The 17,453-nt window shown below is 34.5% G+C and overlaps 3 protein-coding genes across 3 annotated transcripts; all 3 read left to right on the forward strand.

Annotated features, from left to right (window-relative positions):
- Positions 1-1,416: 1,416 nt before the first annotated feature.
- On the forward strand, positions 1,417-3,482 carry LOAG_00401 (hypothetical protein). Its single transcript, XM_003135941.2, has 4 exons — positions 1,417-1,846; positions 2,091-2,177; positions 2,407-2,562; positions 3,124-3,482. The coding sequence occupies exons 1-4, from the start codon at positions 1,706-1,708 to the stop codon at positions 3,235-3,237; spliced, it is 498 nt and encodes a 165-aa protein (XP_003135989.1). The 5' UTR covers positions 1,417-1,705; the 3' UTR covers positions 3,238-3,482.
- A 159-nt stretch (positions 3,483-3,641) lies between these two features.
- On the forward strand, positions 3,642-12,421 carry LOAG_00402 (hypothetical protein; the record flags this gene model as incomplete). Its single annotated transcript, XM_020445423.1, has 20 exons — positions 3,642-3,766; positions 3,993-4,222; positions 4,426-4,603; positions 4,703-4,792; positions 4,919-5,190; positions 5,485-5,699; positions 6,415-6,542; positions 6,879-7,007; positions 7,245-7,388; positions 7,720-7,893; positions 8,306-8,781; positions 9,257-9,461; positions 9,681-9,755; positions 9,960-10,034; positions 10,198-10,306; positions 10,498-10,654; positions 10,933-11,015; positions 11,562-11,710; positions 11,899-12,066; positions 12,362-12,421. The coding sequence occupies exons 1-20, from the start codon at positions 3,686-3,688 to the stop codon at positions 12,419-12,421; spliced, it is 3,198 nt and encodes a 1,065-aa protein (XP_020304118.1). The 5' UTR covers positions 3,642-3,685.
- Positions 12,422-14,324: 1,903 nt separating this feature from the next.
- On the forward strand, positions 14,325-16,016 carry LOAG_00403 (hypothetical protein; the record flags this gene model as incomplete). Its single annotated transcript, XM_003135943.1, has 5 exons — positions 14,325-14,489; positions 14,823-15,037; positions 15,277-15,446; positions 15,569-15,730; positions 15,817-16,016. 5 exons carry the CDS (start codon positions 14,325-14,327, stop codon positions 16,014-16,016), a joined length of 912 nt encoding a protein of 303 aa, XP_003135991.1.
- Positions 16,017-17,453: the final 1,437 nt, after the last annotated feature.

Below are 17,453 nucleotides of genomic sequence, written 5' to 3' on the forward strand. Positions count from 1 at the left end.
TTGAACATTCGAACAAAAGAGAGCATGCTTGCTGAATCTTAAAATTCAATTGAAAGTAGGAAAAGTTGGAGGTAAACCACACAAGCCATCTCATCTATGAGATTTGCACAAAAGAGTTGAGCTCAAAGTTGCAAACAATAAAAAGACGAATCGAATTGAATTGAATTAAAATGAAGTGAAGCGAAACGAAGTGAAGTGAAGTGAAGGAAGTGAAGTGAAGTCGCAGAAGTAAACAAACTTATGTCAGTCTAACGGCAGCACAATGAGTTGTATTTGTGTACGAATTAGTAGCATAACTTTATGTTATCCTTGCAAGCTAGTGAAGACATTGGTAGTAGCCACGATGAAATGTTTGCTTTCTTCAATGAACAATACATTTAAATGGGACAATTTAAATTTGAAAAAGATTGGATCAAACAATCGTACTAGAGAAGCAGGGAAAGCGGAAATAGTAAGTGAAATTTGAGTCATAAAAGTTAGCCAATAAGCCAAGACAAAACTGCTAACTGGCATTAACATTAAGTAACAAAAACCACCAAGTTTTCATAACCAATGGATAGATTAGAAGTGTAACAAAATAAGGAATGACTGATTAACTGACCAGTTAGTTACATTTAATATTACAAGGATTGGTTTCAAATACTAAAATATTAATAAATAGTGAATAATCTGAGGCATACTATAGAAGAGAGTTCAATCCGGATTGTGTTGGAGAAGAATACATATCTAATTATGTATTCTATGTAAAAAAAATTAAAAAATTCATTCAGAAATCTGTTTATGGTGAAAATTAGGAAAATTTGTAGCACCTGTCCAACCGCAGTAAGTCCATATTGTTAACCTTTTTTAACTGACCGTTCTATCGTGGTACCGCCAGACGTGACACGCTTAAAAGGTATGTTCTCTTTCCCAATCTTCTGAGAAAAAAATCATTTAAAGTGAGTTAATTAAATTTTTACAGTGAAGAAAAGCTTTTGTAACTTCGTCACACTAAAAATGCAGATGCAATGCAACTACCTTGCCTAGTTCATTTTTCTAAATTCATCTGAAAGTTGAGAAGGGAAGTCATATTTTCCCCAATGTTTTCACAGCACTTTCCCGATAGATCGTGATGATTTCGGAGTAAATCATCGAAACAAATTTGTTTTTGAAATGGAAAATAATATATTTTTCCTTACAGAAAGCTATTGCTATTACTTTGATTTCTCGTGGACTATCCGAGAAGGAAATATTCTGTTTATCCGCCGCGATCTCTCGGCCTCTTCTCATTGTGATAGTTCCTATCGCCGACTACATTTACCAACCCACCTACCGTGAAAACTACTCGGACTGTTCTTTGACGAACGATTGGGATTGTCCAATTTTCATATGATCCCGTGTGGGAGGGATCTTTTAATTTCAGCGTAACATGTGGGGGGGGGGGGGGGGTTGCGCTGCTTTGGTAGCTATCATTTCAGGGAAGTCATTGAAGCGTTTCCGAGGGACCACAAAGTTTCTTTAGAAGCATGAATGCTCTTACTGATAAACCTTACAGGAAGGAAAGTTTCATTTCATTTTTCATGGAAAATAAGTCTTGTCTACTGGGAATAGTGAGAGAATTGATCGGTAATGTTCTTGTGCTAATAAAATTTCATTATACCAGTTTTTTCACTATACCTGTTTGTTGTTACCAGTAATTTAGGTGGAAAGTGCATGAAAAATCGAGATGCGGTTCTCGCTGGTAGGACGTAAGATGCCAACAAACACAAAGCTGTGGCAAGATCCAGTGCTGGGATATTTTGAAACTCATGGAAAAATGAAATTCATTGCTGGAGAAGACTATGGCATAAGTGATGAGGAGAAAAAGGTCACTTGTAATTGTTGAGAATCTTTCCAAACTCACGAAAAGTTAGCTGACATTCTTCTGTAATTCCATGGCCTTAAATTATGAGGTTAGAGATCACCTCCTAAAATTTTTCTGTTGTCAACAGTTTATGGCTACATATCATTGTATATTCCGATAGCTTAATTTTCAGATTTTCCAACTCCAATCCGGCTTAATACTGTTCTTTATGTTTTTTGTGTGGTTTTAGTATTTTTATATGTTTCAGGCTGTCTTATGGCGATATCGTTTAAAAGAAATTCTGAAAAAAGAATATCTTAGGCGAGAATACGACCCACATACTTTCAAGTACAGGGTAATTCGTGTTTTGAAATATTTCAAGTTGTTCTCACTTTTTATATCAGCCATTCCATGTCCCTGCAATATAAAAAGGAAAAAAGGAACGGCATAAGATTTCTGCAGACTGACCATGATTTTCCACTTTAAACTCAAGTTGAATCACTTTGCGGAGGACTTTTTTATGTTAATTTAAGCTTCTAATTTTTCCTCCATTTTGCAACTTTTTTTTATCTCATACGTTGTAGGAAGGTGTAGTAATTGATCCAGCTGTTTTTCGCTGGTATTCAGCCAATTCAATGCAATACGAATTTTTCCGTTACACCCCACGGTCTGTATTCCTATACGCTGGCTCGTTTATCTTCGTGTTCTATATTCTGGCTAGAATGATGTTCCAATTTGAGGTAGGCGTTGAAAGTTCTGGAGTATTTTATGGTTTTTGTTGGTGTTATGTGTAAAGATCAACAATCCAATCAACTTGGATGGATTGAATGGAAGAGTGAGATAAATCATCAGAGGTTATTCAGATGTGACTCTCTTTGTGCAGTCATGCCACTAGTAAAAGTATTTCCTAATAAATAGTAAGAATTTGGGAGGAGTAGTAAATTTATTTCATAATTGATGGATTCTTGTCAGAAAACATTTCCACTTTGATTGTTCATCGGCAATAACAAGAAATCACTGTGGCTCATTTCCCATTTCACTATGTTTGTTTTGTATTTCACGATGCTGGGAAGTTATTTTGCACACAAAATGATTGAGGTTAATTTAAGTTAGTTTTAAAGGAACAAAAAACTTGAGTTTACTTTGTTATAAACATGGCCTTCCAATATGTCGGTAGTTGCATTAGGCGTAATGTAATGAAGAAATGAAGCCAAACACAGTCTAGGAAGGAGTATTTTTTCGTCAAGTGGTAATTGCATTACTGTTGGTTATATGAACAAATAAAACTTTCGAAAGTTCAGGATCGTGGCCGTGACATGTGTTTGGATGGTGAGTTGCTGTGGTGGGATCGTATGTATAATCGTCACGTGAATACGTGTGGCAACTACCATTTCAGTCCAACATTTGTGAATTAAAGCCATTTTGATTGCCAGCATTGGTGAATTAAGAGCCATTTTGATCGAAGTTTTAAATACTTCAGGCTTATCGTTCATATGTTGTACATAAAATAGATAAATGATTTTATTTCCACATGCATGTCTGTCCTGACCTTGTATCAGTTTTAGATATGATTAAAGTTATGGATATATCATAAAATTCGATGTATGTTTGCTTGCACTTGTTGTTAGGATACCTCATATGTATAAAATTTTAGTTGGGATATATGTGCAACATTGTTCGTTATTACATTCGGCGTTAAAGGAATTTATAATAGCCTGAAATTTAGACGTGAACATGTTGAAAATTTGTTAGCCAACAGGGTGGGTGGGTGTTACTTTTCAAGTAACTAGTCCTTACTTAGCTATTGTTTGTGTGAACTGCTTCAGATTCGCGCTGGTTATTTCCATTTTATTTGTGGAAATTATGGGAACGAAAGCTGCACTTAAGACCATTCGTCAACATATCGATGCCAAGGAATTCAAGAAAGCAAGGGAGATTATAGAGGTGTGCTATTTTCGATGGTTGGAATACATAAATGCATCATACATTAGTATTTCTGGATCTTCTCTGTCGGTTTTTATTAAATCTAATGAAATGTTAGCTGACTTCGGGTTTTTCAAGCCAAAGACAATTCTCTTTCCCCTGTATTCCATTCTTCCCAGGTGTGATCCACTTTAAAGTGTCGTAATTTCGTATTTAAGCGTAATAATTTCCTGCTTACTTGTTCCAGAATCTGTTGAAGCAGGATGTATCTGATTATTTGCTGTTCGTCTTCGCAGCAGTTACAAGTGGAGAGATTGGAAATGATCGGGAAGCTGTTAGTTATTACAAAAAAGCAACCGAGCTTGATGCAGAAAAGCCTTTAGCGTGGCAAGGATTATACAAACTTTATGAACAAGGGAAGTATGTTGATTTGGAACATGTCCTAATAGTAACCCGCAATCTACTACGTATTCCTGGGTATGTTAACTTGTTCAATTTATGCAATTAATTAACTTTTCTTATATTTTCTTTTAACATTTTGGAATTTTAATTGTATCTAGAGCTTTACATATCGAAAATTCACTAGAAAAATTTCACAGATTTGTTCTACTTTATAAAAACTTGGAGGATTTTCATAATTTTTTCGAAAATTTCTAACCACTTAGCCTGTTTTTATTTAGGATGACTCCAGAAAAAGTTTATGCATATGAGAGAGAACTGGGTCTTATTTTACTGAAATTGAAAAGATTTGATGAAGCATTTTCAAATCTCGATCGATTAGATGATGTCGAATTTTGTCAGGAAGCACTAAAAATGGTACTGTCCACTGATGACTGGGATGGTGATCGGAAAAAATTGGTAAATGTTTAGATTTGTTGCAACCAACTTTGAACTTCTTGGATTCTGGGATTATGTAAGAAAATTCCTTTTATATTCCCATCTAATTCTCATTTCCAGATAGAACAGTGTTTAACCAAAATTGATAATGGCAAACTGGACTGTGAAATTCATCAGAAATGTGCAGTATTACGTTGTTCTTGGGCAGAGGTTGGTAATTTCTTCTATTGTTTTGGCAGTTCAATTTTAGAGCTTTCAACTTTACACTTCTGTTGCACATTATATTGTTTTATATCCTGTACTTCTGCATCACGAATCAATAAGGGTTGTGTTTAGACACTAGAGGAAATACGGAATGTGTTAAGCTGGCATGTTAGATACATTTCACTCAATGATGAATGGCTAATTGATTTATTGCGATATTTTGTTATTATCTCCTATTTGGAGCGACGTCAAGTAGATCCTTCGGCTGACATTGTCGATATGTTGAGAAATGCCGTAGAGAGAGAAACAGAATTCGAACTTCTGTTTGGACATATTGAGAAGGCAGAAATGTCATTATCGATCAAAAATATTGATGAAAATTTGAGAAACAATACATGCAAGTGGTAAGTTGGCTGTATTTGCTAGGATGAATTGGAAGAAACAGAAAAAAAGTAAAGTAATTTGTGGTAAATGATATGTGGTAAATAATTTGCGGCAAATGATTTGCTGTTAATTAGTCTCTGTATCTGCTTTTGCTATTTCAGCGCAAATGATTTGCTGTTAATTAGTCTCTGTTATATCTGCTTTTGCTATTTCAGCGATAATCTAGGTGAGTATGAGTCTTTTCTAAATTTTAATGTCCTTACTTTAAATGCTAACTATTTGGTTTTCAAATCAAATCCAAAGTACATTTTTAGGCCGTATATCGGTTTGGCTGTTCCACTGCTGCTTTTTCAAGAACGCTATGAACAGGTCATATCTCTTCTGGATATAACGTTCCCACGCATACATCCCGCAATTACTAAAGCTTTAAGTGAAGAAATTTTGTGTGCTAGATGTGAAGCATTGTACGGTATTCATGATGACAGTGCGTTGGCGGAATTACGTTTACTGTTGGCTAATAGTTCAGGCAGTAAGCAAGCATCTAGGAACATACAGCTTGCGGTAATGATTTGGGTCGAATTCTTGGTGGTTTTAAACATTTGCATAATTTAGATTCAACTAAAATTTTGAACTCATACTGAATGTGCATTATCTTTGAATTTTTTCCGATGATATGTGGAAATGCTGATATGGATGATGCGTCGAAAATAGAAATAATACAAAGAGAGAAATATGAAGATCCTGTTGAGGAAAGCTATTGGAAAGCTATGATCTTGAAGAAGTCTCAATCGAAAGGGTCCTTACAAGGTAATGATTTGATTTTTGAATTTGAACGATCGATAATATTGCTTGGATAAGTAAAACTAACAATCACTTAATATAGCACATCTCGAGGTGATGATATAGCTACGTATCGTGGTCGTTTCCTAACTGGAGTTTATGATTTCATTTGTTTTGTTCCATCTTTCCAATGATTTTTTCATATTGAAACCACTTCTTTGGTAGTTTCCCCTTCCATCGTGTTTGTACAACTTGCTTAAAGCTTTTAAATCAAATGCATTTATATTTCTATACTGTCTAGTCACTGCCATTTTCACACCGCAGTAAAGTGTTCGGGTAGCGCTTTCTGAGATTTCTGAGGTACTTGAGGAGTTTCAATGATTTTTTTGTAATAATATTTATTTCTTCTTTATTTGTTTTTATCAAAGTAGCTGTTGGAATCAATTCAATATTGATTATTTCAGAAGCGAGATCTTTAGCGGAAAATGCTGTAAAAATTAATCCGAAATCGTGGCAATGGCTATTGGTTCTTGGCGAAATTTGTTTGAAATTGAATACCGAAGATGCCTTTGCTACATCTGCTTTTGTGAAGGTTTTTTTTTTTCATTTTTTTTTTAGATCAGAATGATAACTCTCAAAATCTAAGAGTCTATAAAGCAGTGCCATTCCCCTCTGAATTGCTCCATGATTTACAAGCAGGCCTACAAACTTTTTGCTTCTAAATAAGCATGAAATTATTTAACTTACTATGATAATTTTCAAGAAAAATTCTCCAAAGTTTTAGTACTTCTTGTCCTGCATGTTTTCTTAATTAAATGATTAAAATTGTTGGGGTTATGTTTCAATTTTATCTAAATTTGATTTGTTTATTTAAATTACCATTTGCTCCTTATTGTCGTATAACAAATAATTCAAATTTCATTTGCAGGTAGCCAAACTAAATCCATATAGTAGCAAAGCTTTTTATTTTTTGGGATTAAGTCTGAAGACGAAAAATCGAATCAAAGCTATAGCTTGTTTGGAACGAGCAGCAAAAATTCGTCCGCAAGATGCCAAGGTACAACTAACGAACTTAAATTTAAGGATTCACTTGTAATTTTCTATATAATGTATTTAATTTAAAGAGGATAAAGCCGAATATTTTCAAGTAGCATCAATAGCGTTTCTCTTTTCTGCCAGAAAGGAATGTCTGAAGATATGTTCTGTTCTCTGATTCCAATTCTTTTTGAGTCTTCCTGTTTTTAAGTACTCAACATCTAATGAGCATTTATTGTTATTTTGTTTCTTTTGAAAGGTTGCGAAGCTATTAGACGAACTGCTCAGCTTGGAAGGTCGCAATGAAGATCTGTTTAAATATTTATTACAATATTCGAAAATAGTACCTAAAGATCTTTGGGCACGGAAAAGGTTGGCATTATTGGAGCTTCAAAGTGGAAATGTAAGTTTTATTCTTTATTCCACTTTCGTTCATCAAGTTCTGCAATTACATGGTATTAAAATTTTTAACGAATGAGATTTTTTGATCTATTGCTTGCATGAGGGTGGCTAGATCAAAATGAACGGTTAAACGACGATTTTCATGAATCCCATATTGAAACCTCGAGTTAGTTCTATATTACAGAAAATGTAATGATCTGATTACCTGGTCGATCTTGTGTTTGAGTTTTAAAATCAGATTGTGAGAAATATCAATGGAGCCGTCATTATTTCTGTTTGCCTTTAAAAATTTAATTGTTGTTTGTTTGTGAAAATCTCATTGAATTTTATAGATGGATGCAGCAATTGATCAAATGCAGCACATTGTTGCACTTGATAAGACAGATGCTGGGATCTGGACTACACTAGGGGATGCATATAAAAAACGTGGGAACTACCACAGTGCTATCAAAGCTTTCAAGGAAGCAATAGATCTTGAACCGGACAATGAAATTGCTCAAATTCGGGTTAGCAAGAATTTTTCCCCACCGATAATGATTCTAGGTTCATTGTTTCTGAATGCAACAGTTTTTTTCTTTTTTTTATTTCTCAAAACTTATTTCGATTTTTTTGCTGACAGTTCAAATTACTTATATGCGTTCGACATTTTACTGCTGGCGCGTCTGTTAAGTATCTTTTTGTTACTTGAAGTACCAGAAGAAAAACATTTTGTTGGGAACGTGTGGGTAACTTTACCGTAGCACGGTTCCTTTAAATCAATATTCCTTTCAATCGCAAAGCAATTTTTTGCTACAATATCTAGTTTTCAAATTTCTACTATCTATAATTTTCTGAAAAGTGGGTAGGCAACAACACTGATGGAATTTGATAAGTAAAGATAATACCACGGTCATTATTAATAATCCTAACTTTTTCTAGTTTATTCAAATGTGCCAAGTTACCGGTCAATTGGAGGAAGCAATGGAACAATGTATGAAGTTGATAAGACGTGTTGAAAGTGGCCGAAGTGGTACAAATTGTGTCTATCTGTTATATGCCGAATCCATCCTGAAATTAGCTCAAAAGTCGGCATACTCCTTGCAGTTTGACCTTCTAAATAAATTTTTCGGCTTGGTTGAAAAAGTTTTCGATCAGAATCCAGGATTTGTATTATCCTTCAAATTTGCTGCTGACGCGCTTTTGTTAGCATCTAGATATCACGCTGATACTTTCCAATATTTCGGATTCCCCAGCACTTGGAAAATCGGATCAGTATTGGATGCAGTTGAATTAGCTATTCATTTCTGTTATTTCATGGTAAAAACACATCCGGACTGGGCTAGTGCCTGGAATGATTTGGGTGTTGCCTTGCTACGGAAATGCCAACTAACAGAAGATAACTTTGGATATGCAAAGTAAGCATGTTCATTTGTCTACTTATTTCGATAATATTTATCGTTTTAAGTGATTTATGATGTTGCGTTTGAAATGAATAGTTGCAGTTAGTATGAAAAACTTGGAAAAAAAATCGATGAAAATTCATCACAAGTTCATGAACTAAGCTAAATTTCGGTTTTTTCTGATTCATTGTTTATCATGAACATAGGTGATTTCTTTTTCGCTGAAGGAGAACGCTTTGTAATTTTTCAGTGAAATTTGCTTCACATCCTTCATTATCAAGCGGTCGTAGTCATTTATGTTTGAATTGAACGCCATGCTCCTTTCATCTTTTGCGTCTTCTTGACTTAAATAAAACGAGTAGTTTGTTTAACTGGTGGCTTTGACTAGAAACCGAAGTTGACAATTCCAGCCACAACATTCATATGCCATTTGCTGAGAAACTACTGTAAGATGAAATTTTCCACACGGATTTTAATCTAGTATATTCAGCCTTGTCGAGTGTTTTAAACGTGCCATAAAACTTTGCTCATCGAAAACAATGAAATCGACGTACTGGACAAATCTTTCGGAAGCGGTTGGGTTCATAGGGAATGCTTTAACGGTACAGCATTGTCTTATACGAGCCATACAGCTAAACATAAGAAACGATACTGCTTGGTTTTTGCTTGGCTTATTGTATCTAAAGTTCACTCAGGTATGTATCATTCGAAACTTTTCAATTTTTATGCAATGAGGATAAAAAGCCTATTTTTGAGCGAAGACGGAAGGACTGGAGCCTTCTATAAGGAGGAAAAACCTGTATGTTGCTTTTTAGAAATAGAAAACGTTTAGTTATACATATTATATTTAAAATAATTTTTTAATACAAGAGATTTGTACATGAAATTGTATTTTGAGCATGCATTATTTCCAGTATGATTTAGCACGACGGACTCTGAATATGGCTCAAAAAATCAACCCCGAATCAGCTGAAATTTGGTGTGTTTTGGTAAGTACTTTATGGTATTCTTCTAAGCTTTGCACCCATTATTTTGCGGGAAACAATCAATAATTTATCTCCAAGAGTTTTATATTCTTAGAATGAGATGATATATTTCGGCGATAACAGAGATCATGACATGAAGCAATAATAAATGAAATCAAATCCCTCAAAAACAGATATATCATCATTTTGTTGGATAATTCATTGTAGGCGACAATGGCAGAAGCAGAAAATCATTATGATACGATGGATTTATATAGACATTCGTTAACTCTGAGGCCTACTGTTAGTTTACTTTCTGATTTCAAGCATACTTTATGTAAATTTGACGTAAGATTTATCTTCGAAGCTACTCATCGAAGGTCAATTTTCTCCTCACTTCTTGAAAATTAGAAGTGCTTCATTTCACATTATTTTTTATACAAATCCAAATATTTGTTTATTGAAGGAGCTGGCGGTGAAAAAGTATACATATTATCTTATGAAAAATTTAGCAGAAGGTAAACAGTTTGATGATGCAACAATGTTCGATTTTGAATCCATCCATGAAATTATTGGTTTGTTTTTAAGTAGCTCATAATACAAACTTTTCGAAACACTGACATCTATTTTGTGATATCTTAATTGGAAAGTTGTGCTGTGTTTTTCGGTTCATTTTTCAAATTTTTTTAAACCTTTTCTCTTCTAAGAACTTGAATTGAGGGAAATAGTATTCAGTAAATTCCCTATTTTATGGAATTACCTTCAGGAGTAAGTGAGCGCACAGATGAATTTATTTTCTTCGTAAGTTTATTGGCTGAGCATTTCTGGTATATGGATTATGCGATGCATTATATCAGTTGTTGTCATGACTGGCCAAATGAAGATATTTGCAAGTTGCATAAACAACGAATAGCATTACGAAGGTAAGATTTTTAGCGGTATCAACAAAAATCTCTTGAAATTTCATCTCCATTCTAACTTCTACTATTTCCGCAAAATATCACAAGCTTTTATATGATTTCTAAATATTGAAACACAGTTATATTATGGGAAGTATTTCTAGCGTTTTTTTTTTGTCCTCCAAAAGTAATGTTTAAATAACAAAACAAATATCAAGTGCTTTTTTATCGTGCATTATTTACCTTTCGAAAGTCAACGAAGGTTTTTGCGGTTTTATTTGTAATTTTTATTTTTGTTAAAGTGGGAATCAATATTTGTTGGAAAAGGTAGATGCAATTCGAAATTTGTCTGTTTTGTATTCATCGACTACAGCCGAGATCTATGGTTTGTCCATCAACTTTTATTGACAATTCAAGTTCGACTAGTTTTCCTTAGTGGTGATCAGGTGACAAGTCTTACTTCACTTTGTATTAAGGGTATTATATGACTGTAATTTCAGTATGTTTATGAGTTTAGGAAAAAGTCAAAACTCTGAGTTTTCATGGTTGTGAGATTAGATTTAAATAATTGCATATGGTAAGATTAAAATAAGTTGAAAACAAGGACTTAATGAGATTAAAACTGAAATAATTGGCAACTGAGGTCAGAATAAGTTTATTTTGTTAACCTTCTGGCCTTCGATTATAAATCAAGTTAATTTTTGTTATTCATAGTTCGAGCTGTAGTATCTCAACTTCGCTTAAATACCTGATTACTCTTTGGTTTTCGAATGCAAATTTTTATTTTTTCTTACATATTTTTCCTTACATTTTTCCTTACAATGCAAATTTTATTTTTCCTTACATTTTCCTAAATTTTTGTTAATAAATTAAGACAAATGAATAATTTTGGTTGTACCATTTCTCAGAAAAGTTACAGAAAAAATTGCAGACAAATTACTGCTGGAATGTTCGATTTATGGACACCTTTTTTCGGCTTTTGAACGAAATGATGTTGAGCACTTTCGTGCAATTTCGATGAATGCGAAAAATAAAATACAAATTCCTCTCTTTGTTGCTGCCGTTCTTTATTTCCAGAAAGTGAGCATTTCAAAAGAATCCTTTCATTTGGTATCAACTTCATTAATAATCTCAGTTGTATCATGACAAAGGGTAATGGGATTTGAGGTACTTTTTTGTTGTCTGTTCCTATAAAATCAGGATAGCTGCAGGAAGAAGGATCCTTTAGAAACTTTTGAAGTATTAGAATGACTTATTATTCCTTATAGAAACTGAATGATGATTTCGTTAATATTCTGCGCGATGTAAGACCACGTCATCAGATCGTTCTCGTTTATATTGCTTGTAAGCATTATGATGAAAGTGATGAATTTTCGATTAATACAAATGAAGAATTGGGCGAAAAAACTATTATGCGATATGACAATATGTCAAAGGTATGGTATCTGTGTGGAATTCAAAAAATTTCACATATTTTTTTTCACTCCTTTTTCCAAAATTTTTGATTCGTTGAAAAAAAAAAAAGCTCTGTTTAGTGAAACGGTAGTCGCCATGAAATGGATGGGGGAGTAGCAATATAAATCATAATATAAGCGGTTTTCAACCATAGGCAAGCATAGTATCAAAGAATATAGTGTTCAGGTAACTTTTAAACATTATCCGTGAAGCCAAGTAATAACTTTTTAACGTTGTCGACCACTTCCAGACTAAGTTTCTGAACTTTGATTTCAGCGATTATGCGATCTGTTGGCATTACGCGTTGAGCAATATTGTGAAAATGAAAAGCATTGAAACAACTTGCAAAATGACGAGGAAGTGTAAAACTTTATCATACACCTCAATTTCTCCAATAACTTTCCACTGAAAATTGAACGATTTAGACAACTTTTTTTCAAATGATATGGAATAAGGAAGATTTAGATGTGCATAGAGGATTTTTAATCCTCTTTGTGAGTGAGGTTTTAGAAATGGTTGATTATTCACCGTATTTTGTTTTATTATTGTAATTGTCCTCTTTAACTTTGTGTTTGTTATGCATAACTTATTTTTCAACCTCTGGAATACCTTTAAAATTCAGTTTAAAATATTTTGAAAAGTCTGGAATTCTGAATAAATGTAAGCCATGATCAAGCTGAAATCGTTTGAAATAATAAAAAGCCATACTAGTGGACAATTGGAATGGTTTGATGACTAGAATCGTAAATTTCAGTTCACCTTTCTATTTGTCTAATCTGACTGGACGAGACACAGCTTTGGAACTAATATTAGGTCATAGGTGCGATAACTAGTGCATTCTTTATCAGATGCTACCGGATTTGCTGACTTACTGAAATAATACTGTCTGGTGTGGCTGCATAACCAAATCCACGATTCGATAATGCAAATGAAAACATAATTAAATCATGCCAGCACTGTATAGTGAATTAAGTAATGAAGTTCAAATTACTTCCTTTTTCATGAGCCGATGATAGCCTGTATCAGTCACTGCTCAGTTACTGATCATCTAGTTCTGGCGTACCATTAAATCATTTTATGAAAAGAGGAAACGTAATTTTTTTTTCGAGAATGATTATGCAACGTCCGAGATGATTTGTGAAAGAACGACCTAATTTCCAATGGGAATCATTCTACTCAGTTCCTGACACCACCATCTTTCTACCCAAAATATAGGTCGATATTCGCTATAGGAATGAAAAGCGTTGGTTGACCTACTACAATGTTGTAAAACGAATCCTTCGAGATTAATAGTGATTCGAAGTATATGTTTATGGATAGTACTAGTGGAGGTAGCGGTAATGGCATCTTGAAATGGTTAATTCTTCCAGTTTATGGACTCCAACTGTTGATTCTATTCCTTGCAGAAAAGATTTTCTGAAATTCTTAATTACTACATGAATTCCTTAATTAGTAGTTACTTCTTTACATCTTTTTAACCTCAGCAGGCTCTTATTTAAATCCTAATTATATTTCTTGCTTTTTTGTAAAAGTAATTTGTTTGAAAGAATAAACAACTAGAAGTTCTTGTCCATTATTAAGCTTGGACAATTCTGAAATACGTTGTTTTCTTCTTCTAACAATAACAAACATGCATGGCTAAGTAATTTGCTGAATTGTTTAGTTCGTTTGCATTACATCGGATTATAAGATTCACTGGACAAATAGTTGCGAACGGATAAGTATATGAGAAAGTTAGAAAATGGATAACTAGAGTGGACCTCGTTCTATAAAATTAATGTACTGATCAAAAGTCCTGAATGTTTACAATTGCCTAATTTGGACAAACTCATATAACTAAGGTTTAGCTATCGGCATCTCTGCACATGAAATAGTTAAATCGATTTCCCTTTTCAGGAATTATTGAAGAAAATCTATCTGCATTTTCTCGTAATTATTACCATCTACAGTTAATTACTAAATAGGTAGCTAATCTTCCCTAAATTTTTTCCGCTAACTTTTATCTTTCTTATTTTCAATAAATATTTAACTGAATAAATAAACAAATCATAAGTGAGTACATAAATAGGTTTGGATATTGCAATCCGTGCAACTTTTGGAATGAGTTTAGCTGATGGAGCGCAGTTTTACTTTAACACCTGAATGAATCAATTATAAGTTTCCTAAGTTTCTGTCATCATTATTGTTCATAAGTATCTATCACCTCATTAATTATAATTTTTAGGATATCCGGCTACAAATGAATATTCCGGGTCAGAAACAACGTTCTCTGAAGCCTGTTGCTTTTGCAGCCGTTGCCTTTTCCACGATATCAGTGATGTGCTGTGTGATCACATTACCAATCATTTACAGTCATGTGCAAAGTGTCCAATCGTTCATGCAAAATGAGGTTGATTACTGTAAGGTAAAAATGATCGACTAGACAAATGTTTGATTAAATTATTTTTATCACATTTTATCTTGAAATATTTATAGTTACTCCTTAGTTTTGCGAAATTTGTAAAAATTTAAAACGACTAATGAAATCAAAGTCAATCAATGAACAAATACGGTATTGTTTTGATTTTCTGGACCAAATTGATGATTGTATTCGGTAGTAACGTGTTTTCAAAATTGAATCGCCACTTTTTTCTTTGCAACTGTTTAATTTAATTAAGATGACTTAACGATGAAATTTTATGCCAAGAAATCTGAAAAAAATGAATTTTTTAATTATTTTATCAAAATTCTTCTTCAGACTCGTTCACGAGATATGTGGAAAGAAATGGTACAGTTGCAAATGATTACGTCTTCCATATCTGGTACTATAACACCTCGTAAAAAGCGCCAGTTTATTACAAAAAACGTCCACCCGCAACTGGAATTAAATATACCGACCCGTGGGAGTTGCTGCACCTGTCAAATTGGGTCACCTGGAGCACCAGGTCCTCCGGGACGTGATGGACGACCTGGGTCAGTAGCACATCTTTTCCGTTTAATTTCAAAACTGTCCGAGAAGTTGCAGTCATTTTTTTAAAAGTAGGTTTTTCTTCCAATACTATTTCCCATTGTGGCGCTTGATATTTACGGTAGATTATTCTTGGCAAAGCTTGTGATGTGTTTGCTGCTTGATTATTCTGGTTACTAAGGTAAGTAGGTTTTGGCGCATCCAATTACAAATGCTTAAGTTTATTCACGGGACAATTTTTCAGAGCACCAGGTCGACCGGGTAATCCAGGACCACCAGGCCGTGATGGTAGTTTGCTCCCTGGACCACCTCCAAAGCCACCATGCCAGAAATGTCCACCTGGACCTCCTGGACCGCCTGGACCTCCTGGACCAAAAGGTTTACCTGGACCTCAAGGAGATGCTGGCATTCCAGGTTACCTTTTCACAGTACCTGGACTTTGACTAAAAGTGACAAAAGTAATTTCGTAAATTCATCCAGTGAGTGTTGTTATCAGCGATCTCTACCTTATTATTTAGTCTTATCATTTATTACAGGAATTGATGGCGCTCCTGGTTTGCCAGGACCGCCTGGACCTCAGGGACCACAAGGATCACCAGGATTGCCGGGTGAAAAGGGGCCTCCAGGAGAGCCAGGAAAGATTATAAATGGTGCACCACCTGGTCCACCAGGACCTCCTGGACCTCCTGGACCCCAAGGTAAGCATCACGACAAGCCAATATTCCCGTGTCTTTGTCTACTTTCAGATTCAAATGTGCGCGAAGAAATAAAAATAATATTTCAGGACCTCCTGGACCTCCCGGACGAGATGGCCAGCCGGGTAAAGCAGGGCCTCCAGGACCGCCGGGTGATCCGGGAGAAAAAGGTGTGGACGGTTTGCCAGGACCACATGGACCACCAGGACCCCGAGGACCGCCAGGACAACCTGGTTCATGTGATCATTGTCCTCCACCGAGGACCGGTCCCGGCTCTCTACTTAAATAGAAAATTCATAATGATTCCATTTCTTCTCTACAGATTTATATTTGTCGTAGTTTATGCGAATCCAATAAATGCATGAACTATACCTCCACAGGACCGTTTTATCTGGTTCTTCGATATCCTCTCAACAATACTCCGATATGCAATGTAGGCCAAAGCTTTCACCTATCGTAGTCTGCTGTTGATCTAAATCATCGAGATTCATGGTTTATTTCTGAGCAAGAAACTGTATCCCCATAATACAACTTAAATGACATCTTTTTCACCCTCTTCTCTTTTTTCAATAAAATGACAGAAAAACTAAGGATTTATCAGTGTATTTTGAAAGGTTTCCTATGTGGGCATTACCATCTTTTATGGGTATCCTTTTCCAGAAAAGTTTGTACGTTGGTGACACAGGTGAAAATAAAGGGAAAGAGGGAAAAGCTTTCCTCATGAATTGTGATCATTGACATGTGCTCACCTGTCAAACATTTATTGAAGAGGAAGTTAACTACATTAATATACCAAACATAAACGAGTACGTATCCAATTCGTGAACCGGCAGTGCGTCGTTTTCCGGATGCTCTCATTAATAAGACTACCTGCTTGTTGCCATTTCAGATTTCCAATCAACCTACCAGGGTGGTAACAAAAGCACAGTTTCAGATGATCTAAAAAAAAGAAAAAACCTGTTGAATATTTTGTTAAATATTTAGTGCAAATAGTTGTTGCATTTCCCCTTCCTTAAAAAACCACAGCAGAATATATCCAGGAGAGAGAGAGTGAAAGAGAATAGGGGAGGGAAAAAAAGGAAGATAATTGGGATCCTTGTCTAAAGAATTTTAAATTCAAATTTTCCTCAATAAGAATAATTTCAATAAACATTAAGTGAGTGAATGAGTTATTCGTTACTCAAATAAACATAATGCAATTGATTTTGTTCATTGGAAGGAAAGACTTTTGTCCTTTTAGTGAGATAAGTTGAATTATTGAAAAAAAAGGAAAGGAATGGAAATAGCGGTCGTTAACTGAGAATTCCCGTTGTATGAATTTCATCGTTGAGGATATATCGGTCCTCTTCAAAGTCTCTTTCAATATTTTGGCTTTTCGAAAATTCAGAACATTGATTGCCTCCAAGTGAATTTTTTAATTTAATTTAATTTTTTTTTTGTTTCTAAAGTTGCCATGAATATTGTTCATGCATTGTTCAGTTGATGACATTAATGAAGTTTCGCTTGTTTAATGAACTTAAACAGCCAAGTGTTACAGCTCAAGCAAATGGAAGAAAAGTAATTAATTCATTAATCCAACTTCTGCAGTGTTCAAATCCTTTTTAAGCTAAAAGTTCTCATTTATTATTTAATCACGAATTTATCATTCATGATTAATTTTCTTTTATATTTTTTTGTCAGGGAAGTTGTCACTTTCACGATTACTGTAATCGTAAAACATCAACCG

This window comes from Loa loa (genome assembly GCF_000183805.2).
Source record: "Loa loa unplaced genomic scaffold supercont3.45, whole genome shotgun sequence".
Lineage (NCBI taxonomy): Eukaryota > Metazoa > Nematoda > Chromadorea > Rhabditida > Onchocercidae > Loa > Loa loa.

What these genes read in the sequence shown, in the direction of transcription:
- LOAG_00401 (XM_003135941.2), top strand. Translation starts at nt 1,706, where the DNA reads ATGCGGTTCTCGCTGGTAGGACGTAAGATGCCAACAAACACAAAGCTG. An exon ending in CACATACTTTCAAGTACAGG is followed by an intron (nt 2,178 to 2,406) that starts GTAATTCGTGTT and finishes CATACGTTGTAG; the next exon opens with GAAGGTGTAGTAATTGATCC. An exon ending in GAATGATGTTCCAATTTGAG is followed by an intron (nt 2,563 to 3,123) that starts GTAGGCGTTGAA and finishes TCGAAAGTTCAG; the next exon opens with GATCGTGGCCGTGACATGTG.